At 46.8% G+C, this 26,586-nt stretch overlaps 2 protein-coding genes across 3 annotated transcripts in view; both read right to left on the bottom strand.

Moving 5' to 3' along the window:
- Positions 1-582: 582 nt before the first annotated feature.
- SLC25A19 (solute carrier family 25 member 19) lies at positions 583-10,968 on the bottom strand. Of its 2 annotated transcripts, none has more exons than XM_082326622.1 (7): positions 10,945-10,968; positions 10,448-10,595; positions 9,781-9,936; positions 8,788-8,958; positions 7,653-7,836; positions 5,634-5,764; positions 583-4,412 (listed from the first exon to the last, which is right to left on the bottom strand). In XM_082326622.1, the coding sequence occupies exons 2-7, from the start codon at positions 10,571-10,573 to the stop codon at positions 4,212-4,214; spliced, it is 969 nt and encodes a 322-aa protein (XP_082182748.1). In that variant the 5' UTR covers positions 10,574-10,595; positions 10,945-10,968; the 3' UTR covers positions 583-4,211. The 2 variants fall into 2 exon arrangements, with proteins under 2 accessions (XP_082182748.1, XP_082182749.1); XM_082326623.1 differs by lacking the exon at positions 10,945-10,968 and adding an exon at positions 10,824-10,899.
- A 1,411-nt stretch (positions 10,969-12,379) lies between these two features.
- The window catches only part of GRB2 (growth factor receptor bound protein 2), a 53,420-nt gene continuing 39,213 nt past the window's right edge, over positions 12,380-26,586 (bottom strand). Inside the window, exons 3-6 of the mRNA XM_082327127.1 lie at positions 24,656-24,753; positions 18,774-18,896; positions 16,046-16,214; positions 12,380-14,659 (exon numbers count right to left, since the gene is read on the bottom strand). Of these exons, the coding sequence (XP_082183253.1) occupies positions 14,474-14,659; positions 16,046-16,214; positions 18,774-18,896; positions 24,656-24,753 (576 nt within the window). The 3' untranslated portion in view covers positions 12,380-14,473. The remainder of the gene's footprint in view (positions 14,660-16,045; positions 16,215-18,773; positions 18,897-24,655; positions 24,754-26,586) is intronic.

Genomic DNA, 26,586 nt, shown 5'->3' with positions numbered 1-26,586 from the left:
ACAAGAGCTGAGTGAGGCAGAACACGCTTCGCGGTTTTTCTCTAAACCCCCAGGCGTGTTCCAGGGGAGGACCCCTCAGGGCCGAAGCCTTCGCAGCATTTAGAGGACACAGCGGAGCAGCCAGGCCGCTGAAACCAGAGCACAGCCTCAGCAAACGCAGAATGAGCAGTTTGGGAGCATTTTCTGCAGCGCTGTGTGGCCTGGCTCGATACAAACAAAGCCCGAACTCGCCCACGCCAGGGGCGCGTGGCTCGGGACTCGCCGCCGTGGCTCTGACCGTCCCTCGGGCACAGCGGTGGGACTGGGCTGCACAAACCCCCTCGGCCGATGCCCCTTGGTGCCGTTCTCCACAGCGATACCCAAAGCATCACCCCATATCGCAGGGGGGATGGGACGGTTCTGCCCGCTGCTGCGGAGCACCCAGGAGCCAGCGGTGGGAAGGGAAAACCGGCTGGCTCCTGCCGCTCCTGGGCTCCGGTTATCCTCCGGTTATCCGGGCAGCAGCAGGGCGGTGGCGGCCCTGTGGGGTCTGGCTGAGCATACGCACTGGGAGGAAAGGAATAAACAAACTGCAGCCAGACGTGAGCATAACGAAATATTTAATGTACCTTTTCTCAAAGGCAGGCACAACGTTGTGCGCATTGTGCTCAGATGCTTTCAGACAACAGCAGCTGCAAAAGATCCACCCAGGCGACACAGCAAAATGCCGCAGAAAATTACAGCTCTACATCACAAGAGAAACTTAAACCCAAATTAATAACGATCTATTCCAAGCCTGACTGTAAAACATTCAGTTCTTTTCAAAAATGATGCTGTGCAGCCCTGGGTGAGCATCCCGAGAACAGGACTGCCCTAGGAACTCGCGAGCCAGCCGGCGCTGCAGGACGCCGTGTTCATCACAGACGCCAGCGCTGCCCGTCCGAGGCCAGCCCAGAGCCACGGTGGATCCCCTAACCACCACAGCGCAACTCGCCTTGAACGCTTTGCCCGCTAAAGTGCTTTTGGACATTCGGATGGTAAAAGGCACTAAAAGAAACCAAACGCAATTGCTGAGCAGCTTGTGAGGCGAATTTCAGGCAACGCAAATCCCCGCTGATAGGATTACACAGAGCGAAATTCCAGCCACCCCGACAGGCAAACTGCGGCGCAGCCTCACAGCTCACCGCGTTGAGTCACTTGAGACCGAACTGGTGCGCGCAGCTCCCGAGAGAGAGCAAATCCGTCCCAGCATACGGGAGAACAAGGTGACTACAGATCCTCCCACGCCTCTAATTCTAGGAAATGCAGCTTCAAATGGCGTGTGTTTTGCCGGAGCAGCATCAGAAATAAGACCTGTCCTCCTAGCGCTTTGCACTAAACCAGTCTCATTCCCAAAACAATATTCCCGTTACAGTCCTTTCCCCAGTGGCGACTCCCAGTTAGCAAAGTGCACGTCGGAAATTTATGAGAGAGACAGATGCTGCTGAGCAGAGGCGAGCGATGAAGCGACTCTTAGGTGCAGCTTCAGTGTCGGATAGCTGAGGCTGTCACTTCTTCCTCCTTCACTCCCTAGAAGCCCAGCTGCCTCTAGGGGCCTCCAACTTCTGTGACCAACGGCCCAAAGGTGTGCATAAACCAGGCTGCGTGCCAGAGCCCTCCGACCGGGGAGCGCCTCTTCCACGGCCTGGGCCAGACCGGCACAACTTAAACTCCGACTCTCTGTTGGATGGAGGCAGGCTCATTGAACGCGGAGCGGAGGAAAAAGCTATCCCGGAGAGGAGGAGCTGCTCCGTACTCTCCATCGCTGCCCCCTCTGCGGAGCAGCCGAGCTGCCTGCCCCTGAAGCTGCCTGCCTGCATCCCCCCCAGCCCCACCGCACACTTGAGGAACACCATCTTTCAGTTTTCACAGCTTTCTCTTCTTTATTCTTCACCCCTGTGACAACCAAAGCAACTCACCCCCTATTTCAGAGGCTGCAGTTCCCACTGCCGAGTTCCTAACCATCGCCCCTCTATTCCGTGCAGTTTAACAGCAGCTCTTTGACACAAAATGGAAAACAAGAGCCTTGTAATGTTTAGACGGGATGGATGAGCCCTCATTTCCTATGCAAGCCTAGGGTAGCACAGAGAATTTTCTCCTGTGGCCAGTCCTGTCCCTGCTAACCCCGACAGCATTCCTCTCTCCCAGCAGCCACAAGACAGTAACAATCCCAACCTGTTTGTGGCTGGTTTGAAACAAGACATTAAGTTCATTACTGGTTACGACTGTTTTCCAAGAACAACAGATGAACAATAAACAAAGGCAAAATATCGTGAAGAAGATTTTGGGGGAATCTCAGAAGAGCCTAAATAACACAGGAAAACGCCAACAGGATTGAGGCACTTCAGGAAACTTTACTCCACATTCTTTGCATTTTCTCCTCTAAGCAGAACTGCCCATTTTTAGCGTCCATGCAGCTAACACTCCCTCTTTGAGGCTCATGTATTAGCCTCCTGCCTGACACTGACACTGCTCAGTGAATTCAATTTCACGTAGCTCTCGCTCTCAAAGTGAAACGGCCGCTTTGCACTCCAAGATCTCAAACCACAGCAGACACAGAGTTATTTGGCCTGGGCTCGCAAGGAATCTCTCTAGATATCTCAGCCACCAGTGACACAGCTGCTCTTTAAAAACAGCCTCTCACAATGGCTCAGGATACGTGAGCAACGCTGATATGCTCAAAATCACCAGGAGAAGTTGCGTCAACAGAATGGAATTGGTCACGCTGGAATTTGGCCAGGCCGTTTGGGATTAACACCCTGAATATTGCAAAAGAGCCACGAAAAGCTCTGCTTTGAGAAGAACCATCAAACCATCCTCTCAATAACTGCGGTGCTCTGCCCCATCCACCGCTCGCCGGACGACTAACGTGCTTTTGTATCACAGCAGCTCTTCCTCAGTCCAGCCACACCCTGCTCAGCTTGAGAAAACAGAGAATAAAAGAGGAGGAAGACAGTAATTTTCCTCTTTTTCCCTGTTACCTAAATCAGAGTTGTTTGGTTTTTTTTTAAAACCATTCACAAAACCTTTGAAACTCCAGAAAAACTTTTCCAGCTCTAATTCCATCATCCTTTTCTTGTCAAACGCCATGCTAAGCCAACCAATTCCGATTTGACCTTCAGCCCTCTCACTTCAGCTAATCTTGTCAAAACATTTTCATTTGTTAACGCCACTGTAGGACTGAGGTTCAGAAATGTTTTGAGGCCACTACAGAAATGCTTGCTAGAAACATTCAAAAGTGGTATTTAAAAAAAAAAAAAAGAGCTTTACTAGCTTCCACAGGACTTTTCCTTCATTATTCCAACTTAGATTAAATATTTCTAAAGCTCTACAGAGCATTTGTTTACTCACTGCATTGAAACAAAGAACCCTGAAGTAAGAATTGGGCTTGTGCGTTGAACCCCCTTAGAGCGGGGTTCTTAATCTGCAGGTCTACCTGTAAAAAGCGTGACTGAGGCAAGGCAAAACCTAAGAGATGTACGGCAAGACACGCAGGAAGAGAAATGGGCACTTAGGGTACAGTCAAGCTCACCAGAGTTGAAGACAGAGAACGTTTGGGTCAGCAGGATCCGCTAGAAGATTTTGCGTTTAAGGTGGCTGAGAATGCCCAGCCAGCAAGGGCTCATCAAGCAGCAGCAAAGAAAAGGAAACCCGAGGTTCTGTGCACACTAGAGAGGTTTTAACTGACTTCACAACAGCAGGGCAGAGCTACCTGAGCAACACGGAGAAAAGAACATGGTGCAAACAGCAGGCCATAAGCAAGGAAATAAAGCTGTGCGGACGCAGTGATGGGAAGTGACGTTACGTCGGTTAAGCAGCACTAGCTAGGCCAGGATCCCTCTCTGTGATCCAGGGCAAACACAGGAATTCACCCGCTTTATCAGGTGCCTTTTCAGAGCACAGTCTCTGCTAGGTCGTTGTCCGCTTGGTTCCCCTCTCCCCCCTCTAAATGTGTGCTGATATTAGAGGAGACAGAGTAAAAAAGCGCTCAGCTGAACAGCTTCCAGCAAAGCAGTTCGGTGTCTTCAGCAGAACTGCAGTCGCCTTCTCCTTCCGCTTGGTCCCCGGAGGTGGTTTCCGACAGGCCGGTGGAGCCCTGGGCGCTCTGACATTTCCAACATGCTCACGCCAGAGCAACGCCATCCGTGTCCCCTCCTCCAGGAGAACACCAGGTAGCCACACACACGCCCCTTTCAGCCTTCCTTCCTCCCAGTGCCATCGGTGCTCTTCAGGGCACACAGGAGGCTGCAGAACAGCTCATACCAGAAGAAGACAAGGCCAGTAGAGACAGCAGCCTTCAGCAAGCTGGGCGAAAGGCCCTTAAAGAATCCGCCCGGGCCCTCCTCTCGCATGATCTGCCTTATGCAGTCCAGAAGACCCCTATACATCCGTACCTGGGAGAGAAATTGCGAAAAGGTTAAACAAGAAAACTCCAGGACGACCAACCTGGAAAAGAACAGAGAGATCCCCAAACTATACCACAGAAACATAACCTAGACGTGCGGCCTGGGGATGCCTTGCTGGCTCTTATTGGAACTAACTGAAAGTTTCAGAGAGCCAGTTTGTAGAGAGTGGGGGAGGGGAAAAGTACGTATTTTGCATCGGCAATGGCTTATCCAGATTGAGTGGCCATAAAATCTTTATGCTACAATGGCATGTATTATTTATGGTACAAGTTTGTGAAGTAATTATTTCAGATTGTGCTGCTACTGTTTTCCATCCCCTTCGCTCTCTAAGAAGGGAGAACTTTTCAGTTTTCTCACAGAAAGAAAACCCAGCTACAGCACTTAGAAGTCTCTACATTAGCTATCTGCGTGTCATCGTGTCACACTGAAGGTTTAACATCTTGTGACACATCAATGCTAAGAACAAATTCTGTACCTCACTGGATGAGGAAAAGCATCCAATGCAATTGGGTTAAGACTTCAAGTTCCTATCCCAGGGTTTCTTGAGGTACAGACTGATTTGCCTCTCAGATCCAAGGAATTTGAAGGAAAAAAGAAAATTTCCACATTTCACAGAAAAAAAAGAGATAGTTCCTTGAAAGATCTGTGTTTGTCTTAAAGTGTACTTCGAGGTGTTAAGGATGGTGCTAAAGAACACCAGAAGTATTTAATTTGCTTTGAATTTCAGGATGTTCTGTACGTAAGACGCATGCTGAACACTTGGCACCCGTTCCTTGCATCAAAATATTAATTGCAGAAAAGGATCCTGACAGACAGGCGATCCCAGCATAAAGCTAGTGTCATCCTCTGCTAGTCCTCAATCACAAGTACCAAGCTGCAGCTAAAAAAGTAAAGTAAATTGAAACTCCTTTGCCTGCCTAACTCCTCCCCAGCTCTGAGACAGCCAACCCGATGGAGATGGATGAGAAGGCAGAGCACAGGTCTGTTGGACAATGTCATAAAATGAACCCAGTTTATTCATGCAGCTATTCCCATTATTAATCAAGAAAAATGCCCAGCTCCCAGAAGTTCCCTGGGAGCTCCCGACCCGAGTATGAACACAACAGGTACCACTGGTGAATCATCACTGCATTCTGGTGATGACTGCTCTGGCTTGACTTGATGCAAATCCATACTTATGAAAAATCAGTCAATTCAAACATTTCTCACCTGCCCAAAGGCTGCCCGGGCATGCTCAAAGCCACCCACTTGCAGTCTTTTTTTGAACAGGTCAAAAGGGTAAGTGAGGGTTTTGCTGACGATTCCAGCGCAGCTGCCACAAACAAGGTTTTTAACGTTGCCTGAGAAGCAGAAAGGGGAGATAGCGGGGAAGAAAAAAAGAGGATTAGCAGGGAGTTCTGATTAAAGATCGCGACAGGTAAGTTAAAATCACTTTTCACAAGAAGTAAGGCCAAGAAGGCCCTTTAAAGTTGCATCACCTCTTCTGCATAGTTTGGGCCACAGAACCTCAATCTGTATTTTCTACATCAGGTTCGCAATGTCCGTTGGAGCCAGAGCATGACAGCTCACCTTGGTTCATTACACTGATTTATGCTTTTGCTGTGCCAAGTGGCATTGCACAAAAAACCCCAGTCACCAGAGAACCTGCCACTAGCGGATGGAAAAGTTTTCATGCCCCCCAGTAAAGCCTGGTCACTGGAAATCTTGCACTCCTGATTGCTCATACTGACTTTATTCTGGATTGAAGTCACAAGCTGACAATGCCTGGTGATTTCAGAGGCTTGTGGGGAATGAGTTTTGTGACAGCCAACAGGGCTTCACTAAGGGCAAATCGTGCCTGACAAATTTGGTGGCCTTCTACGATGGGGTTACAGCGTTGGTGGGTAAGGGAAGAGCAACTGACATCATCTACCTCGACTTGTGCAAAGCATTGGACACTGTGCCGCACGACATCCTTGTCTCTAAATTGGAGAGACACGGATTCGACGGATGGGCCACTCGGTGGATAAGGAATTGGCTGGATGGTCGCACTCAAGAGTTGCGGTCAACAGCTCGATGTCCAAGTGGAGACCAGTGACGAGTGGCGTTCCTCAGGGGTCGGTACTGGGACCGGCGCTGTTTAACAGCTTTGTTGGTGACACGGACAGTGGGATTGAATGCACCCTCAGCAAGCTTGCTGACAACACCAAGCTGTGGGGTGCGGCTGACACGCTGGAGGGAAGGGAGGCCATCCACAGGGACCCTGACAGGCTGGAGAGGTGGGCCTGTGCGAACCTCATGACGTTCAACAAGGCCAAGTGCAAGGTCCTGCGCATGGGTCGCGGCAATCCCAAGCACAAACACAGGCTGGGCGGGGAACGGACTGAGAGCAGCCCTGAGGAGAAGGACCTGGGGGTGTTGGTTGACGAGAAGCTCAACGTGACCCAGCAATGGGCACTCGCAGCCCAGAAAGCCAACCGTATCCTGGGCCGCATCAAAAGAACTGTGGCCAGCAGGGCGAGGGAGGTGATTCTGCCCCTCTACTCCACTCTCGTGAGACCCCACCCAGAGCATTGTGTTCAGCTCTGGAGCTGAACCTAACAAGGACATGGACCTGTTGGAGCGAGTCCAGAGGAGGGCCATGAAGATGATCAGAGGGCTGGAGCAGCTCTCCTGTGAGGACAGGCTGAGAGTTGGGGTTGTTCAGCCTGGAGAAGAGAAGGCTCCTGGGAGACCTTATAGCAGCCTTCAGTACCCGAAGGGGGCCTACAAGAAAGCTGGAGAGGGACTTTTTACAAGGGCCTGTAATGATAGGACAAGGGGTAATGGCTTTAAACTGAAAGAGGGTGGATTTACATTAGATCTAAGGAAGAAATTCTTCACTCTGAGGGTGGTGAGGCACTGGAGCAGGTTGCCCAAAGAAGTTGTGGATGCCCCATCCCTAGAAATGTCCAAGGCCAGGCTGGATGGGGCTTTGAGCAACCTGGTCTAGTGGAAGGTGGCCCTGCCCATGGCAGGGGGTTGGAACCAGATGATCTTTAAGGTCCCTTCCAACCCAAACCATTCTGTGATTCTACTTTTGCAATATCTGTGCAGGGTAACAATGAGAGATGGGAAATTGAGATACTTTTCAGATGTCGCATCAAAAAGGGTGACAGGACAGAAAACTGAGCTTCTGTCAGTCTCCCAAACTAGCATTCATCCTCTCTTTCTCTCCAGATCACAGACATCACTCTCCCAAGTGCCTACCTCCTTTCTTTCCTTCAGCTGGAATCGCCCACTCAGAAAACTGTTGCAGGATGTTGTAGAAGGAGAATTGCAGACCAGCATACGGAAAGATAGCAACGATTGTGGGGGTCAAACCTCTATAGAAAGCCCGAGGCCCTTCTGTCTGGTACATGGTCACCACTGCATGGCGAAGGTTGCGATAAATCTAGACAATAAAGAGGAGGCTGACTCTCTAGTGAAACAGGCTTAAAAACAGCAAACCAAAGGTCAGGTTATTTTCCAGTCATAAGGAGAGGAATTTCCCGCTGCCCAAAATACAACTGACTGATTTTCATCACAAAGCGATGAACAAAGTGATCTTGTACACCTTCACAGAGTATTCTCAGCTAAGCCCTTGTGACTCTTCTAAGTAAGCTGACAACCTAAACCTGCCTCTGAGCCACGAGAGACTAACTGAACGATCGCCAGCTCCGCACTGAAAGGCCGGGGCTGACATTGTACCCCACACCCAGGCTGCGCTTCTGAGGGGAAGAAACAAGGCACAGAGCTGTCGCCTGAGACCACCTGCATCACCGACATGATTATTTTTCTCTTAACAGCTCTGCTTGCTCCTGCAGCAGAATTCACATAATATATATTGTGATTCTACTGCAGGCTAAGTCAAAAAAACAGAAATGGCTAATACAAATCTGTACGAGGTATTACAGACCTAATTAGCACAGAGACCAATTCTTGCGTAAATAAGACCATGAAACACAGGCGAAAGGTGACTGGTTTCAAGCATCATCCCCATCATTATCTAAACGTGACTCTGCGCAAGGGGAAAGTTTCAGTGTTTGACAGACGGGGGAGTGCATTCTATAAATGGCCAACAGCCGAAATGAAAATAGAGTTATCCTGTTAAGGACAGTTTCTCCTTTCTGGATCTCCCGTCACGAGTCAAACACAATCAGGAGCAGGAAAACATAATTAAGAAAGCTGTGTCAACAGCACAGGGGATAACTCGGCAACAGTGCAAACATTGCCCAATAACAGCACCTGTTCCTTCATGCTAACCCACAGACTGTTACGTAGTTTTCAAACCTCCTGTATTCACACACATGAAATATTGCTACTGCTATGGATGATAATTCCAACCATTAATCCGCAACCGTACCTTAGGCTCACCCTGGGCAGCAAAGCGGGTGCGTAGCGTGTCAACAGGCTGAACTGCAACAGTGGCTGTGCAAGCAGCCAGTCCACCGCAGACGAAGTGCACAAAGGAATCGCGGGCGTTGTACGAGGTGACGTTGTGCACCAGTTTTGTCAAGCTTTCAAACGCCATGAACTTACAGAAACAAACACACACAGGTCAAGGAGTCAATCCTTATCGCTGCCATGGATCTCCCACTCCTCTCTCGTTTCACCAAGAGAGCTCCACCCACCGCTTGTAACCACCTTCTCTCTCTGTCCTTGAAAAGTCCTCCCCAACTCGCAACCTGGTGGAGCATGTGCTCAAAGAATACCTTGTAAAAATCACCCAGCAGCCTGGGGAATGCTGGGGATATTCTGATCTCTGACACTTCTGCTAAATCTTGCATTTAGAATTGTGAAAAACTCATTTGAATGCTCTATGTATCCTGAAGAGTATTTGCTACATCACAGATAATGCTGCCCGTTATTCTTTCAACCACTGCTCATAAAACATATTGCTCATATTTACAAATTAAGCATAACAATACTGTGTAAAACACCATCATCAGCTTCACGGATTGTTTTTTTTTTTAACTAACAAGCTGTTAGGGCGACCGCGTGAACCAAAGCAAAAAACTACACAAGCTTGGAACATGAACAGCTAAGCCAAGTGTCAGGAACGAACAGGGCATCTATGACACCAGATACAGAGAGCACGCAGTTTGCTCTAGCTGTACTCCAGGCCGGGCAGGCCGTTCAGCAAGCTCAGGAATGTTAACTTGGGAATTATACATCAGCATTATACAACTACTCATCTTTGAGACTGGAGCTGGCTTGCATCAGTACAGTTTAAGCCTGGACCTTTCTGCATCTGCCCATGCAGCCAGTCTGAAGAGGGGCAAAGCAGAGTCCTGTGTATGCACGCTCGGAGTCCTGTGTATGTACGCTGGGCCTGGTTGATGCCCGGTCACCTTACCTGAACAGCGCCGTAGCCAACTGAAAGGAGCTGAGCAGGAACATGGCCCTTCCAGAAGGCTACCAACCCCTCTTCCCGGAAGATGCGCTGTACAGCTTGCAGGATGCCGTGGTACTTAGCCCCTGGATTTCTGGAGGAGAGCTGCTCGATCTGAAGCTGGAGGAAAACAGAGAAAATATTTTCAATTCTGCATCACATTTCAACAAGGTTCAAGTGTCCAAGTCAGGAATTCACAACCCTAACAGCCAACCAATGCTAAGAGATGACGTTCTGCCTTCCCACAGAATCCCATCTAGAACTGACTGGGATGTTATTTATGTGGGGCTTTGCAAGAATAAAAACATGCATGTGACACAAAGGGAATCAGTAGGAATGATGGTGAAATTCAGTTAGATAGCAGGGATCATTCGGAAAAACAGAGAAAGAGAACAACCTACGCAAAACACAAGATCCTATTCAAACACACAAGTTAAGTTACAGGAACAGAAGCGGTGGACACAAGACAGCCCTACTACCTCGCACAACCTGTACGCAACGTAGGTGAGGGCTGACGAGCAGATTCAGCGCTCTCTGGCTGCACAAGCGACCTGTTCATCCAGGCCGAGATCAGCTCCGCGCTGTAACAGGCTCTTCCACCCCATCCCCAAGCACGCCGTGAGGAAGGTACCTGAAAGCGGATCTTGATGACGTCCAGGGGGCTGACAAGGACCCGAGTGACCAAGCCGGACGCTGATCCTGCTGCAGCCGCTTCGGCCGTGGAGACGCACTTGGCCTCAGGGTCGTAGCCGACCATGCCTGCCTGGTGTCCCCGCAGCCTGGGCAGGGGACGGGGAGCCCCGGTCAGCCCTCCCCAGGCAAGGAGCTCTCCCTTCCCGCACCAGGGCTCTATAGCCTCACCCCGCAGCGCCCCCCCCACCCCAAGGGCCCACAGCCCCCCTTCCTCACCCCAAACCCCCTCCTCACCCCGGGGGCCCCACAGGCCCCCCTCCCCACAACGCCCACCCCCATCACCCCACGGCCCCCTCCTGCCCCGCGGCAGGCACCGGAGTGGGATATGGAGCCAAACCGCGGGCGGGGCCGCCGGCCGGCGGCCGCCCGTGGCCCATGGCGGCGGTGAGCGGCCACGGCCGGCTCCAAGCCGCGGGCCCCGCCGGGACGCCTCACCCGCCCGCCGGCTCCTCCGCGCCGCACTGCGCCTGCGCGCCGCGGGGGGCGCTGGGAAATGTAGTCCCTTGGCCCCGCCCCGGGGCGCGCGGTTTCCGCCATGGAGGGGGCTCGGCCCTGAGGTTCTGCGCTCCCAAAGCAACGCCTGCACCGGGGACCCCGCGCCCCGCCGGCGGCGTTGCTGGAGCAGGCGGCTGGCGCTAAAATAAGCTGGGATTTAGGGTTTTTTCTGCAGTTCAGCCCCAGTTTTGCTGACCCACGTGCCAAAGCTGGCGAGCGGGAACGGAAAATACCCATAAAGACAGGGCTTGTTCTTTGCCATGGCCTTGGCCTCGGCATTACACCAGCACAGCAGCAACAACCATTTTTCCCCCTTCTATAAAGCACAAGGAAAGGAACATTTTCTCAACTTTTCAGTAGAAACCCAAGGTACGATAGCACACAATTTTGAGCAACACGATCTGTTATAGCATTACAGAAAAGCGAAGAGCTCCGAACCACACTGCAAAGCATTTCTCTATTGACTTTACAGATAAAAGAAATCTTTAAAAATAAAGAACTTTCTTTAAAAATAAAGAACTAATCATGGGAATAACCAGGCATTTCTCAGCAACCACAAACTCCTTGGCTACCTCTGCATCTGAGCATGTTAACTACAACAGCAACTGTTAAAAAACAACCCAAGCCCCCACGACAGCCGGCCTCTTCCTATCGTGTATTAAAATCTACTGCAAAATTCACAGAACATAAGCGAAGGCTGGGGAGAAGCTGCAGAGCGGAGAGCGGCAGCTCCGGCCAGGTAACCTGCAGAGCTGCCCGCGCGCCGTAGCACAACCGCGCAGTTCTCTTTCTTCAGGCAACGAGCAGAAAGCGGCAACGATCCGCACGGCTCTGATCGAGCAGAGCAAAAGCTCCTGCCGTGTCCGGGCCAGGGCCGCTGTGCTTGCACAGCCGTACGCCCATCCGCCCGCTGTCCTTCAGCAAGACGCTCCAGCAATAACTGGTGTACCGTTCTCCATGGCTGGCTCCTTGCGCCATTACTGTCCGGACCGCAGAGGAACGCGAGCAGTTTGGTAAAAAGCTTAGGGGAAAAAAAGGCAAGGGAAGAAATATTAAAGTGCCACCCTCCCGTTCTGCTGACAGATAGTGGTCTTCAGTCCTGGAAGCGACGCGATCGCTCCTTTCCCCCTCCTCGCTATCCATAATGCCACAGGGCTCTCCGGTGACTTTGCCTGAAAGAGGAGTTAGAATTTGGCGGGGCGTGCAGAGATCGAACTACGATGCTGAAGAGCCCGAGGGCTCCGGGCCAGAGCACACCTTACAGCTTTTCCCTCCCACAGCAATTTAATATCCTATAAATTAGATCGATCAGTTGTATTTTGGTCAGTTAACCGAAATAACAGACAGATGCTCAAGTGAAGAATTCAATGTATATTTATTATTCACAGTTAATTACTACCTACCAAATGCTGCTGCAGAGTTAAAGGATTAAGTACATAGGCCTTTTTTATTTAAACACTGATTTTTTTTTTTTTTAATATATATACACACACAAGACATATGTCTGCAAGGCTGTATGATATACACCAATTCCAAAATAAGGAAACAATCAAATGGTCCAGGTGTAGAATGCCATAGATTCCTTTTCCAATCACTTTACAAAGAAGGAAGAAAGTGAGTGACAGCTAGCAAGGAGAGGGGGAGAAAGTAATACTCTACAGGATAGCTCTCTCTTTCATCTGCTGGAAAATTAAAGTGTAAGGCAGAGTCCGTCTCAGGAATAAAACATTTGTAACACTTAGTACAAAAAAAGGCACCCTCCAACAAAAGATTGCCCGTGCTCAGGCAGGGCGGGAGGAGATCTCCGCTGCGGTTTTTGGATTCGTTGGTGGGGTGAAGGGATCCAGCCAAAACGGCCATCAAAAGGAAAAATAACCCAACTGAAGATTGGCACAGAGCGCGGTGCGGCTTGATTGCTTTCCTTTCCGTCCAATTTAACGTCACGCTGCTCTGGTGGAGGAGCAAATGGCCACAACGAATGCCATTACGGTGCGGGGTGGGGATTACGGTCATCACACAGCCTGCTGTGAACGGGGAGCGGGGTGGGGGGATCTACTTCAACAGTAACACTGACCTGAGGAGGGAAGAGAAACTGGAGAACAGGGATGCCGACCCCGCTTCTCAAGAGCGACACGACTGCAAATATTCCCTATCCAGGCCAAAGAGACAGGCTGATTACATGCATCACGTAGAAACATTCACTAATAGCATAAAGTTTTTTCAAGCACTATTTCTTGAGGTTTCTCTGCATTATAAAGTTTTCCATCAAAGGAATGTACATTTTATAGGACATCTCCGGGCTACTATTTCTCAAATTCGCCCCTTAACCCTCCCTCCCCAAAACAGTCTTCCTCATTTTCCCTGGTCATAACTTGCCCCTTCCTCTTACTTCTTTTGAGGCTCCTGGTTGCAGCTCCCCACCTCTGAGCAGCCTACGCTGCCACTTGAATGCCTTGATTTTATGTTCCTCGGAATAAGGAAAGTTGAACAGTAAGACAAATGTTAAGATTAAAGCTCCACCTCTGTTTGTAGATTTTTCTCAAACGTCCATTGATAAAACCACCCTCCTTTACACCCTTCCCCAGAAGTATTTATTTACACATAGGCAGAAAAAACTCCTCTGAAAAGCTGTGGACTGTCCTTTTAACTTAAAAAAATAATAAAAAAGAAAATAAGGGAAAGGCACTATGGAAAAAATTACAGAATGTGCTCAACCGTACACCTTTAAGAAAAAACAAAAAAGCTGTCAGCACAGCATTAACAGACTTCAGTTGTACGCTGGAGTTTCTCAAAGCAGCTCCGGGACACAAAAGAAAAAAAAAAAAAAAATAGAAACAAAGAGCCACACAACTCTTCTCCCTCCCCCTGCTTGGAAGCTGCTGAGCTTCAGAAGAAAGTGCCAAAGGAGAAGAGACAATAAAAATTAGATTAACACCTCATCTTTCCCAGGCAAGAAGAGCTGAATGTTGAAGGCAAAAGCAGAGACTGATGATTTTTGTTTTTTTTTTAAAGGCAGGACTGTGGATTTGGTTCTTCTCTCGTGTCCCTTCATGTCAAATGAAGACCGTTTGCAGAGAGAGAAAATACCAGCAGAGTTTCTCCCTTTTCCTTTAACTGCATGGCTAGGACTTTATATGGCATTAAAACTTCATGCACTGATGGACAGAGGAGGGGGAAACAAGAAGAGTGAATGAAAGGGGGTAACCCAGGAGCAGCTGAGGAAATTTGTTATTTTCTTTTTTTTCTCTCTCTTTTTTTTTTTTTTTTTTTAAAGATAAGTTTTGGTGTGTAAGTTGAACTCTTTCCCCCCCACCACCCCTGAAGTTCCGTACTGAGTGGAGGATCACCTCACGGTGAAAGGTGACTCAGGTTTTATCGCCGTGTGATTTTAGGTCACTGGCTGCAGTTAGGCTCTGTATGTGTATTTACTGTTTCTCTGGTTTCTTTAAATAATCTCTAATATTTATCTCTAGATGTTCCGGTTCACTGGGGTCACATAGTTGCGTGGAAACATGCCCGTCTGTCCGTGGCAGGCTCCCTTCCACCAGTTGGGGTCAGAATTGTCAAGGACTTGGATAAAGTCTCCGCGGCGGAAGCCCAGCTCTCCTTCCTCCTGGGGATCAAAATCAAACAGGGCCTGAACATACGTTGGTTGCTGAAAGGGGAAAGAAAAAACATAACACAAAGTGAGAATCATCCACAGCACTGGAGACACCGGCTCCCTCAGGCAGGAGCTTCGCTTACACCAGAGTTTAACAATAAACATTCGGGCTCTTTCATTTCCCTGCGAGCCAGCTTCCAACACCTGTAACAAGATGCTTGAATTAGGAAAGCAGAGTCTATAGAAGACTTCAGAAAAAAGTCAAGTTTCTGTGGAAGAGCCAAAACAAAGATAGCAGATGACTCAGACGGTTTCCTAGCATTTTCTAGTCTTCACAACCTACTGTAAATCTACCGCAATACAATGGTCTTTTTGCTTATTCGTCCTATTTTCACCAACTGACAGCGTGAATATTACTAATCTACAAAACACTGTGATACACAACCTTCCCCCTAAAAACTAGATGTTGGCATTTTACACGTTTTCCTTAAAACTCTCCAGCATCAAGAAATTCTGTCGCAGAGCATTCTGTCCGGTCAGCAAATGCTTCCATTCTTATGGAAAAGCTAACAGCAAATTTAAAATGCATTTGCATTCTTGAAATCACGAGTCTAGGAAGGTATCTTCGTGCCTGTCATTTTCAGCCAGCTGTTTTCTCATCCTGTTTATCACCGACCCGACAGTGCAGAGCCAGATGTTAATTCAGACACGCTGTGGCGAAGGGTGCCCGTGGCACCGGGAGAGCAGGACGAGTTCCACAGCCCTTGCCTTCAAGCTAGAACTCGAGTGCTGCACGCGGAGGCAAAAGGATTTACCCAAAATCGACAAAACATCCAGTTACATCCAACACAGCAGTTTGATTGCCCTGGGAAATGGAACAAAACAAAGAGCTAGATATACTCAAGCTGCTCTGCTGGCGCTTAGCATTAGATTTTGGTTTCTCTTAACACTGGCGAGATCCAAACCAGCAGGCAGATGTTCCACATGCTCTTACTACCTGTAACCACCTCTTCAGGAAGGACCAGCACCAAAGCTTCACCAGCTACAGAGGGGTACAGCTCTGGCTACGAACCAGTACAAGTAGAACTGTCCTTTCTTACTAAGTCCTAAAACCAGGAGTAAATCCATTTTTAAATCACAGGAATCAGATGACCTTCCTGCAACCGTATCCATAAACATTAAGCCAAGCCAAGTGTTCAAGCAGCAACAATAACACTTTGCCAGAACTGAAGGGGAGACTAGGAGTTAGCAGGTAGGCTTTGCACAAACACCCATTTTATTTCCCTGTGTAATTCTGGCTGTGGGATCTAAAGATATGCTTCCATGGACGAGAGAAATGTCCGTCACCTTCTCTCCATCCCTACTCATTTACTCTAAGGTGCAATCGCACTTCAGACTGTGGTTTCAATAGCCTGAAAAGCGCGAGGCCACTTCTCTTACCTGCGGCACCTGTTCGATGTCCCGGAGAAATATTTGCTGGTTCCTGGAGACAGATGTGGATCTGTGATAATCTACCAGCTCGTTCAAAGAATTGAACTTCACCACCCAGAGGAAATACTTGCCAGCTCCATCTCTAAGCACCTTGAAGTGCTGCACATCATTTCCAAACCTGGGAGGAAGGAGCGAAGAACACAAAAAAAGCGGATTATTAGTCACTGAATACTCTTCTTCTGGGATCGTCAGCACAGGGTTTGGAGCAAAAAGGTCCTTCAGGGCACAGTGGAAACTGTAAATGATGCTGATAATATGGTTACCAATTGGTTGCTGGAAAAAAGATATTTGAAAACCACTTGTTAATTATATTTTACAGAAATCAGTAATCAGAGAGAGAGAGAATCCAAATAACTGAATTTGTTTTGAAAGAAGTCCTGCAAGTTTCATATGTGCTTTTATATTTTATAATAGGACTTCAGTTTAAAACCAGCTTTTCAAACCACTCTGAATTTGCAGAAGTTTGAGGTCTTTTGGTCAAGGATTTCTGGTGTTACAACACTCTTTCTCCTGGATTACATGTAATATTTCAAGATTTTATTTTACACAACATTGCCACACAGCTGGCATCCAGCACATGTACTTTTTATGTACGTATGCAGTCACCTGTACGGCTGAAGACAGCGCACACAATACCCCGGGCGCATACCAGGGACTTGGCAGTACAAGCGCAAGGTCACACCGAAGCAGCCGCACCATGGTGCCCCCCGCTCCACGTTCCCAAATGCAAGACTTCGGAGTCAAACAGTGCAAGCACTTTCGCTTTAGCTCTTCACACACAGCCGTTTCACAACTGACTCGAGCCCGGGTAGGTTTGTGCTACTCTTGCTACGGTCCTGCACCTCCCACCGCCTCAGTCCCTCCCTCACGCAGCACCACTGGGTGCGCGAGATATCGCAATACCTAAGCACCAGTCCCATTACAGGTAAATTGCTGGGAAAACACTGCCACGGGGAGGGTAGGATTCTCTCTTTTGGCAGCCAGTCTGGACTTACGCAAAAGACTGTCTTGCAAAACAAAAGGATCTCTCTGGTCCTCAGGGGGAAGAGAAAAAAAAAAAAAAAAGAAGAAGAATACAAAATGCTCAAAAGGTGATGCTGCACATGTAACGCAGCAACCTAAATTCTGTGTTAACAGTTCTTTCTGACACATGATGGCATTCAGTTGAAGCTACTTTTCCAACAACTTTATTCTGAATAAAGGGGAACTCCAGAGAGGTCCCTTGGGATTTTCCAGACAAATGGCACATCAGTATTTTTCCTTCAGTCTAAACCACCAAAACCAGGAGACAACTGTTCCCCACTTGGCATGCACAGCTTCTGTACATTGGCTGAAAAAGCAGACACTGCCTTGGCCACAAAGCTAACATGAAACAACTCAGGCGTACTGCCTCTGCTCTCCCTTCTTCAACCTGAGAGCTTCTCACCATTTCAAATCCCCTGTTTAGGAAAAAGCCTTCTCTAAATTAAACAAACACGAAAAAAAAAATCAACTGAGAAATTACCACCAGATGGCAACACCAAGCTAACAGGCAGGAAGAGCTAGGCTATCGTAACTTCATCTTTCTTAAAGGAATGCACTTTCTGGCATGAACCTTCCATTCATATCTAGTATTCAGCTCAGATGATTGTACGCAAGACAAATACAAACATCTCTTAAAATCAGTGGCTTTAATCCAGTTTGTTGGCATGACTCAGTGCTGCTGTACAGGAGGACAAAAATTTGGTTATAGACCAAAGATGATCAGAAAAAACCCAATCCTGCGGAGACAGATCACTGATAGCCACAGAAAATAGAGCAAACTAGGAATCGTGCATGAATAATCACAAATTATTGTTAGGATTCTAAAGAAAATCTTGTTCATTTCTGGTAGGAAAGGGGAAGATCACAGAAAATAAAGGCAAAATCAACTGCTGAGGACAGAATCCCTCCCAGCCCCGACTCATGTTAAATTACATCACATACTCTGTCAAGTTTCTAATAACTCTATTTTATAGTGACTTCAGATGGGGAAGATGGGTAGCATGGGATTTGTGGGCCATGGGTAACTAGCAGAAACTCCTGCTGGTTAACAGCCAGGACTTCTAGTGAGGTTATTCAAGGATGAGAACTGCTCCTCCTCACTTCACTGTTATTAGACCGAGTTTCTCTACCAACGTGGAATGCAGTTGTGAGAGATGGAAGAGGCTTCTGTTTTCACAGCTCCATGTCCCAGTGCGAGGCAACGTGAATATCCCCAAAGCGGTGCCAAGCAGACATGAAAAACATATTTGGAAGTGGACTACACAAAGAGAAAAAAAGAGAGTAATAACTTGTACTGCAGAAGAGGAATGAAGGAGGATGGGAGAGAACATCTACACACTGGGCACTCTGTGGCGGTAAGGAGAAGGAATGCGATCCACAAGCAAACCAACAGATAGTGCCCGAGACTACACGAGCCAGACGGCAACGTGCCACCGGGTCAGCCCTGTACGCTCATTACAAACCAGAGCATATATATATTTGTTCTATTAAAGAGGGAATAAATAAGTATCACTGGAAGAACAGGAACGCTATAGGGTACCTGGAAGATTATTCCTGCTGCTCAGCACTGACAATCACCTGTCCTTTACCCACAAGTCCAAATGAGCAGCAGATGGCCTGATTACCACACCGATCGCTTCTGGGCATTACTTACTTGACTGAGAGAGAGAAGTCCCCAGGAGCACTCTCACTCTCCCTGATGAGGAAGGCACCATCGTGTCTCTGTTTGCCTAACATTTCTTCAGCCTTCGCTCGGGGAATCTTTCCAAAAAACCACCTGTGGAGGGGGGAAAAGAAAACAATAGGGCAAGTTAAGAATTTGACTCCTTTCACGAAGAGCCAGACGTAGATATTCACACAGAGGTGAAATGATTCCCAACAGAAATAACTACGCTGCACCTCACTGCCGCTCCGACACAGGCTACTGAACCACGCAGCTTTCACAATGTTTCGTCCTGGCAATGAAGCAACCATGACCTGATAAGCAGGTGCTTGCAATAGCCCTGTTTCACCCAATTTAGCAAAGCAGAGATGTGGTAAGAGCGAAATCCTCAAATTACAGGATTTCTTTTCAGAGGTGGAAAAAAACCTGCTCAAAATTTAATGCATTATTCGCATTGTTTTGCGCCCTATTGTATCTGCAGTTTAGCATATAAAATAGCACAAGAATCTAATGTACACAATTGCTTCACAGCAAAATCCTGCTTTGTGAGACTCGGCTGACTACCCTGGGAACTGGCTACAACCGTGGACAAAGTTAAAATGTCCACTGCGGTCTGCACTGATATTTTAGTAATCAGGGCTCATAATCTAAAGTCAAACAGATTAAATGCATAGGTCAAGCAAGAAACTCAAGTCCCTTCCTCTATCACTAAGGAATAAAGTCCCATGTCTCTACGTGCAAAGTTTTTATTGTCCAAATTTTATAATGCCATCAGCTCAGAGACAACGAAGAGGTCCTGCACTGGTGGCTGGTCACTATGGAACCTCCTTATGATATAGCAGCATTTATTTCACTATTAGTACCCAAAGATAATCAGCGGAGAGTAATTACACAGCGTCCTTTATTACTTTTGCCTCCTGAGGAGAAGCCACCCATGCCTCAGTCATGACTTGTAGAGCAGACAAGATAGAAAACTGAAGTTATTAAGGATTAAGCACATGTTAAGAAACATCACCATTTTAGCAGGTAAGAACCTTTTTAAAAAAAAAAAACAAACCAACAAGCATAGTCTTTGCAAAATGCAAGGGAAACACTGGGAGTTCGCTCACAGGTTTCTCTTCAGAAACATCACAGCTGTAGAAAGAAGATCCTGTCTATGGATTGACCCATCCGGCACAACTGGAAAGCGCATTTCGTATCAAACCCAATTTCTAGTCTCTTTTAGATCAGGTGGTAAGACACAACTACCTCGGCAGAGAAAATGAGTAGCTTCATTCAGCAGCTGGTCGTTCCTGCAGCCCAGCGTCCAATCTTTCCGACCCCTACCAGAGCGCTGTGGTCGAAGATGGGTATCGTGTGCCAGAAAGCTGAGGCAGGTGCCAGGAGCAGAGTTACATGCAGACCAAGCGAGAAAAGTCCCCTCAAGGTCTCTCTGCTTCATCGCAGACGAGTGCTGATCTGGGCACGCTATTTGGTTCTAGGAAAGGTGCTGATAAGACTTGTTTCATTAGCCTACTTTCTTGCTTTCTCCTACAGTCGGGACAATCCAGCAGCTTTCACATAAGCAGTCACATGAAACAGCTGCACCATTAAGCCACATCTGAAGTTCTTGACAGTCATGCAGAAGTCAAGGCCGCAAGCTGACCACCTCCATGACACCAATGGTGAACCTACCTCAGGCAACCAGATCATCAGCACTGACCAACAGCCCCTTGTCATGAGATTCTTACCCACATTTACATTTGCATTTCCAGATTAATCCAAGATTAAAGGCAAAGTGGTAGGTCACATGGCGTGGGAAAAGCAGAACCATCTGCACAACCAAAAAGTACAGCTTTCAGTTCCGATCACACAGGATAGAAGCACTTACCACAGCCTATAACCATGCAGACGATTGACCTTAGAGGAGAGCATTTAATAACAAGAGCTCCACTCACAAAGTTTACTTTTACAGTGAAGGTTTTGGTGCAGCAAAAAGACAGAAGTTGCAGAACCCTCCCTGAAACAGAGTCGCTCTTGAGAGAAGCTGAAGCTTTCATGAAATCACAAAGTCACCAGATCTCCCTCTCTAAGCAGCAGCTGTCTCCAGAGGCGAAGGAGGACCTGACTACTTGACTACCAGACTCTCCAGCTACTGGAAGGCCTCGCTCCTCTCACTGGCTGTCTTCAGTAGCCACTCACCATAGGAGGCTACACAAAACCATATCCCTATATTATATCAAGGATGATAAGTCCACAGATGTATTTCTACTATATGCAACACAGTCAATAAAACAACTCCAGGACATCCCCCTTGTAAAAGGCGTGTTCACTCCATTTAACTATGCAGCTTCATTATGAAAAGCATTTTGGCACTGAAAATGACACAGCTTGTTTGCAAACTCCGTTTCCGTGATCACCTAGACACGTTTCACTTGCTTGCAAGTCTTGGTGTGTACTTTCTATCCCCTGGAATGGAAAGGGCAAGCTTTCTCCCACAACCATCCTATTTCCACTGATACAGAACTCTGTGGCATTTAGTACTTTCCTGGTGGTTTAGCATCTGCGCTGCTTCTGGGCACCCGAGGTGGTGGCAGAGACGGCAGAGGGAGCGCCTACCCGTCTCTCGCTGCGCTCTGCTGCCTTCAAAAATCAACCAAGAGAAACCATTATGTGAAACTCTTTCAGAATTCAAAGGTAGTATTTTGTTTCCTGGGCTTTTTAGCACAATTGTCAGAAAGATAAGGAAGTCTTGAATTTTGCGTCTGCCAAATGTTACATAAAGCAAGCTTTATATTATGATTTTAGATATCTTGCCATAGCTCTTGTTTACGAAGTGTTTTAATTCTGTTCCGTTCCCAAATAATTCTCCATTACTCACATGTGACTTGGAAATGAAAGCCTCTTCTTAAAAAAAACCAAAACACAAAACACCTCACCCATCTCTGTAAAAAAGAAGGAAAGCTTGAAAGAGCTCAACAGAACTTCTATAATCCTTCCTGAAGCCTCAGCAGGATACCCTATTTTTCCCCTGAATTTTACTGAATCACTACCAAGTAGAAGCGTACGCTTCGATTAAGGGAAGTAACACTTTCAAAGTAACAATATCAAACTCTTAAAGTTTTCTGCCGGCTGTTTCTAAGGCACTTTACTTTAAATAGACTAAAAATCTTTCACAGTTCTTGACTCCCTTGCAGTTTTATGACTTCACTACCACTTTTAACCATTCAGAGTAAAAGGAGCTTGCATTCTAAATATAAAAAAAAGACGAAAAGAAAACCCCATAGATGAAAGAAACAAAGTTATTTTGAAGGACTAGTGTCTACTTAAGAACAGACTTGTAAAGCATCAGAAGTGTTGTGCACATATGAATCTTTGCTACAGAATGACTGAAAAAATTAACAAAAATCACAGCATGTCCAAGAGAATTCAGCCAAAGAACTGACCACGACTCTCCCGCAGCTTCCCTGCTGATAACGCTTGTCTCCAGCTAGCTTTGTAAGGCAGGTGAAACTCATCCAGTCAGCACTGCAAAACCAGATCCAGGCGTTACTGCTGATGCTGCACAGCTAGAGGGAAACGCGCTCTTCGGTACAACACCGAGTTCACATCGCGTTCAGATTCCTTGCGATCGGCAGTTTGGCAATTCGTTTGGCTTTACTTCGCACAACCATTTAGCTTGGCCGATCTCCTCCACGTAAGTTACAATGCTGCAAAGTGAGACTTCAGCTGTATCTTCAAGAAAAGCTGATTACGAACACAAACACTTGAGATACACCACGAGTGTGATCCAGGCCGTTTCGTAAACAGCAAATTCTCCCCCTGCCTCCTTAAAGAGAGAAAGGGAGTCCTGCCGCTGAACCGCACTGCTGCGCCTCCGCGGGAAGCCTCCCGGCCCAGGGTTTCCTGCAGCTCTTCTCCGAGTATCATGCCTACCTCCACTTACATCTTTGCTTCGTTAACTGATGTGGCAATTCAGATCAACCCTTCAGAACCCAGGTGACTCAGCTGGTGGCCGAGAGGCACCACATTTTCCTTTCAGCTTCACTTGCTAGTAGTTACAAAGCAAACAGGAAGATTTGCAAAATACAAGCAAGAAATACCACTGCATTTAAGACTGCTACAGGGCTGGAGGATTTGAGTCTCAGATCCCAGGACAGCATTTAAAGCCATTTTCAGTTGCTTTCTTTCCGAATCCTCTTGAAAAGCTCTCGTGCCACCTTCCCGCAACACAGTTTGACACTAGTCTGAGAACAGGAACATTCCCTTTCTCATACCTGGTCAGCTGCCTGCAATTTGCTTTTTGTATGACCTGCTGGACTACTTAGAGCGCTCTGCGTTACAGCTAACATTACACTATAAAAACTTTTGCATAATTTCCCAGGGTTGTTAATGCACTAGTTAAGACTCCCAGCATTGCTGACACATGGAGCTAACTCCATCCAGCTGCCATCAGCAGTTTAAACATCTTCAGAAAAGGTCAAATTAACTACACTTACAAAACAATACCAAATTCATCCACTTGCAAGCTCAGATCTTGTTCACTTTTTGATCTCAAAGGGGAATGAAAAACTGGCAGTTCCATCCCTCTAAAACAAAACACCATGGATGATTACAGAACAAGCTGATACCATCATCACAGGAGACACCACCGCAGTGTAACTCAAATGCCTGCAAAACTGTTATGAGAAGACGTATGAGGATTCAAATCAACGAGAGAGAGAAATTGCAGTGTACATTTGTGATCCCCAGTAGACTAGCACAATCAGGGTAAATAGATGTGTTACTGCAGCACACAAGGCTTTAAACAATTTCAGAATTCTCCTGTGCATCCTTGCTTCGCTTCCCACTTGGCTGCACTAAAGCAGTACACCTCCTCTCCTTGGGACACAGTCCCTCAAAAACTCCCTTCTGCTATTTCAAAAGAGCCCTTAGAAAAATAACTCTTGATTGGATTTAACTGCAATATCTTCATGATATAACTACAGCCAACAATTAACAAATCAATCATCAGTTTTTGTGGGCAAGTGAACCACTACAGTTCCTTGTAAAAACCCTGAGGACAGGTTTTGCTGCTCCTTCCTAAACCTTTTCTTGCCTTGAATCTGTTACCCAGAGTTTGTAGTTTTCTTGTTCAGGTGTTGAAGGATCTCAAAGGTTGGCAGAACCAGAGTTTAGTAGAAGACAGCAGAAACGCATGAAATGACACAAAGAAAATACCCAGTCATGAAATGCTACTATTTTCATATGCCAGATTCTTTCTATCTAAGAGGAAACGTCCAAAGCAGTTACTCAAATACAGTTCTCTGGAGCCGCAAGGCAATGCAACTATACTTGCGTAACAGCGCGCACTCTTTGAGGCTGGCCTGTTTTGTGAGGAAGGTGTTGGACAGATGAATGTTAGAGGTTCTGTCTGACCTAAATTATTCTGTGATCCTATACTCGGGATGCGACATAGACATACTAAGAGTACAGCTCCAAATACCCTTAAATATTTTTCTGGTGAGCTCTGAATGCCACAGTTTTTACTTTTACCTGCTACGCTAAGTGAAATAGAGAATCATCACAGGAACACAGTCACTCTTCTTCCTGGGGCAGTGGTGGTGACAACCCTCTAACGAGTTTTCTGCTGGTTTATGCCTGCTACCTCCAAGGTCAGTCTGTCTGACCCTACAGCAAAACACCAGAGCAACCACCAGAAAAGCTTCCAAAAATACCCTGCTGTATAGCTAGCTGTGAAATGGGTTACAGTAAACACTACAGCCAGAGATACAACCCAGTAGCCATCCTTTATCTATCCATACATTTTGGTAGATCAGCAGAAAACGTTCCTTCTGTTTGAGAGGATGCACGAAAGTAAGATCAAGGGAGCCTATTGCCAAAGCTCTACTTACGGATGTGGTTTCATTTCTATGTAGTTCTTGGGAATGAAGCCGTCTTTTCCATTGAGTTCTGCCTTGTACCAGTTCTGATCGCATTCTTCATTCAAAACCTGAAGGAACCAAACAAAAAATAAGCTTACCACATTTCAAGATACAGCAAAACTGATGAAGGTACTAGCTTATTCTCCTCATTCTTGCTTCAAAGACTGCTCTTGTAAGGTGAACCTATAAAAAATGGTGCCAGTCATCCTGCTCCACTGCGTCTCATGAGTGTTCAGAATTGTGGTGAACAAAAGGTGGATGAGTAATTTAAAATAGCCAAAGGATTTTACTGCCAACCCCCCATAATTTAGTAAGAAAGTGACTGTAAGTCCACGGGTACTTTTAACAACATAACTAGACTGAGATCTGTGCCAAAGATTAAGCTGGCTGTCATCACCAAAAAATTCTGTCCAAAATCTGCAAGCCAAGAAATTCTGATTCTTTATCACTTCGAACGATCACTTTTTCCTGAACTTGGATGACAAACCTGATGCTTTCAGTATAAATGTGATTTCATCCAGCTTTTCTGCATTTACACTGGTTGCACGCTGGATATGTTAAAGATTCTAGGCAACATCTATATTATAGAGAATTTCACCAAAAAACTCCCTCATGACAACATTAGCACAGACCCAGCTGCAGACACAACTGGCAGCTTCAGCTGCTTTTGCTGATACAAGTTAAAACCAGGTTAAATCGGATGGCAGAAACAGTGACTTGCCTGTTGAGCATTTTCTATGTTAATAAAGCAAGTTAAACACATACAAACAGCAAATGTAGATAAACAAAGTTTGTTTGTTTTTTTTAAAAGGGATACTCGTCTTACTATAACTTTATTCTAAAATGAATGAAAGATCGGGAGTCACAAGAGAGGAGCCACGTGCACGGGTAGCTTTAAAAAGCACAGACTGATACTTCAAAGCATACTTCAGTGCTTTATTTTTCATTGAATTTCTGGCAACTGGTAGAGCAATAGGCAAGCCTAGTATGCTGACTGGAAGTAGTCTCTCGAATAAAGTAGTATTATGTTCTGTAAATGAAGCTATGCTATAGTTTGAAACTACCTCTCCTCAAGATTTTATTTGGTGTTGGAAGTAAACAGCGCACAGAACCTGCCCCCCCCTTTAAAATTAAGCACCACAACAAGGCTTTTTCCTGAGCACTTTCAGTCCTTCTCAGCTTTCTGAGGTTCTTTAACTCTGTGACAATGGCCAACAAAAAGCTGTGTCTGAGTTAAAGAAAAAAAAAGAAGGAAAAAAAAGAAAATATACTTAAAGCCTCAAGTCACAAAAGTATCACATGATTAGCATTGCCTGAATGCGGGAAGATGAGGAAATGCAAAGAGAAAGACAACGGGAACACAGATCCAGAGATCAGACACTCCATACGCATGCAGTCATGGTGAAGATATCCACCAAAAAACCAAAATCTTTATAAGCAATTATTGCTGTTTCTGACTTTTTTTTTTTTTGTTATCTCACTGTTTCTTTTTTAGAAGGGTGATGAGAGGAAATAAAAAAAAAAAAAAAAAAAGGAAAAGCAGACAAGAATTTGCAAGTGCAGGCCTTAAAATTGTTATAGCTGATGGGAGCGCTTCAGAAAAGTAAACTCTAAAGATCAGTGTTTGCTGCCTTTCAAAAATACATGACACATCAACACCCTAATCTACCTCATTGCTGACTGCTACATATAGAAGAGAAAAACCTGAACACCTACTGAAATGAAATCCGGTAAAGCACAAAGAGAACAGAGCCTGAGCCTCCTCAGCGAGCGGCAGTGGGCCATAGCCACCTGCCCGTTCCTGAGCTCCCAAGCGACGCGGCTGATGGTCGGACGTACATCCCCCGGTGCCGGCCCTCCCACGGGGGAACCAGCCCAGTAGCAGGGCCCCAGCTACCAAA

This window comes from Platalea leucorodia, assembly GCF_965183815.1.
Source record: "Platalea leucorodia genome assembly, chromosome: 14".
Lineage (NCBI taxonomy): Eukaryota > Metazoa > Chordata > Aves > Pelecaniformes > Threskiornithidae > Platalea > Platalea leucorodia.
The sequence above is the reverse complement of the archived record's forward strand: the minus strand, read 5'-3'. Positions and strand labels throughout refer to the sequence as shown.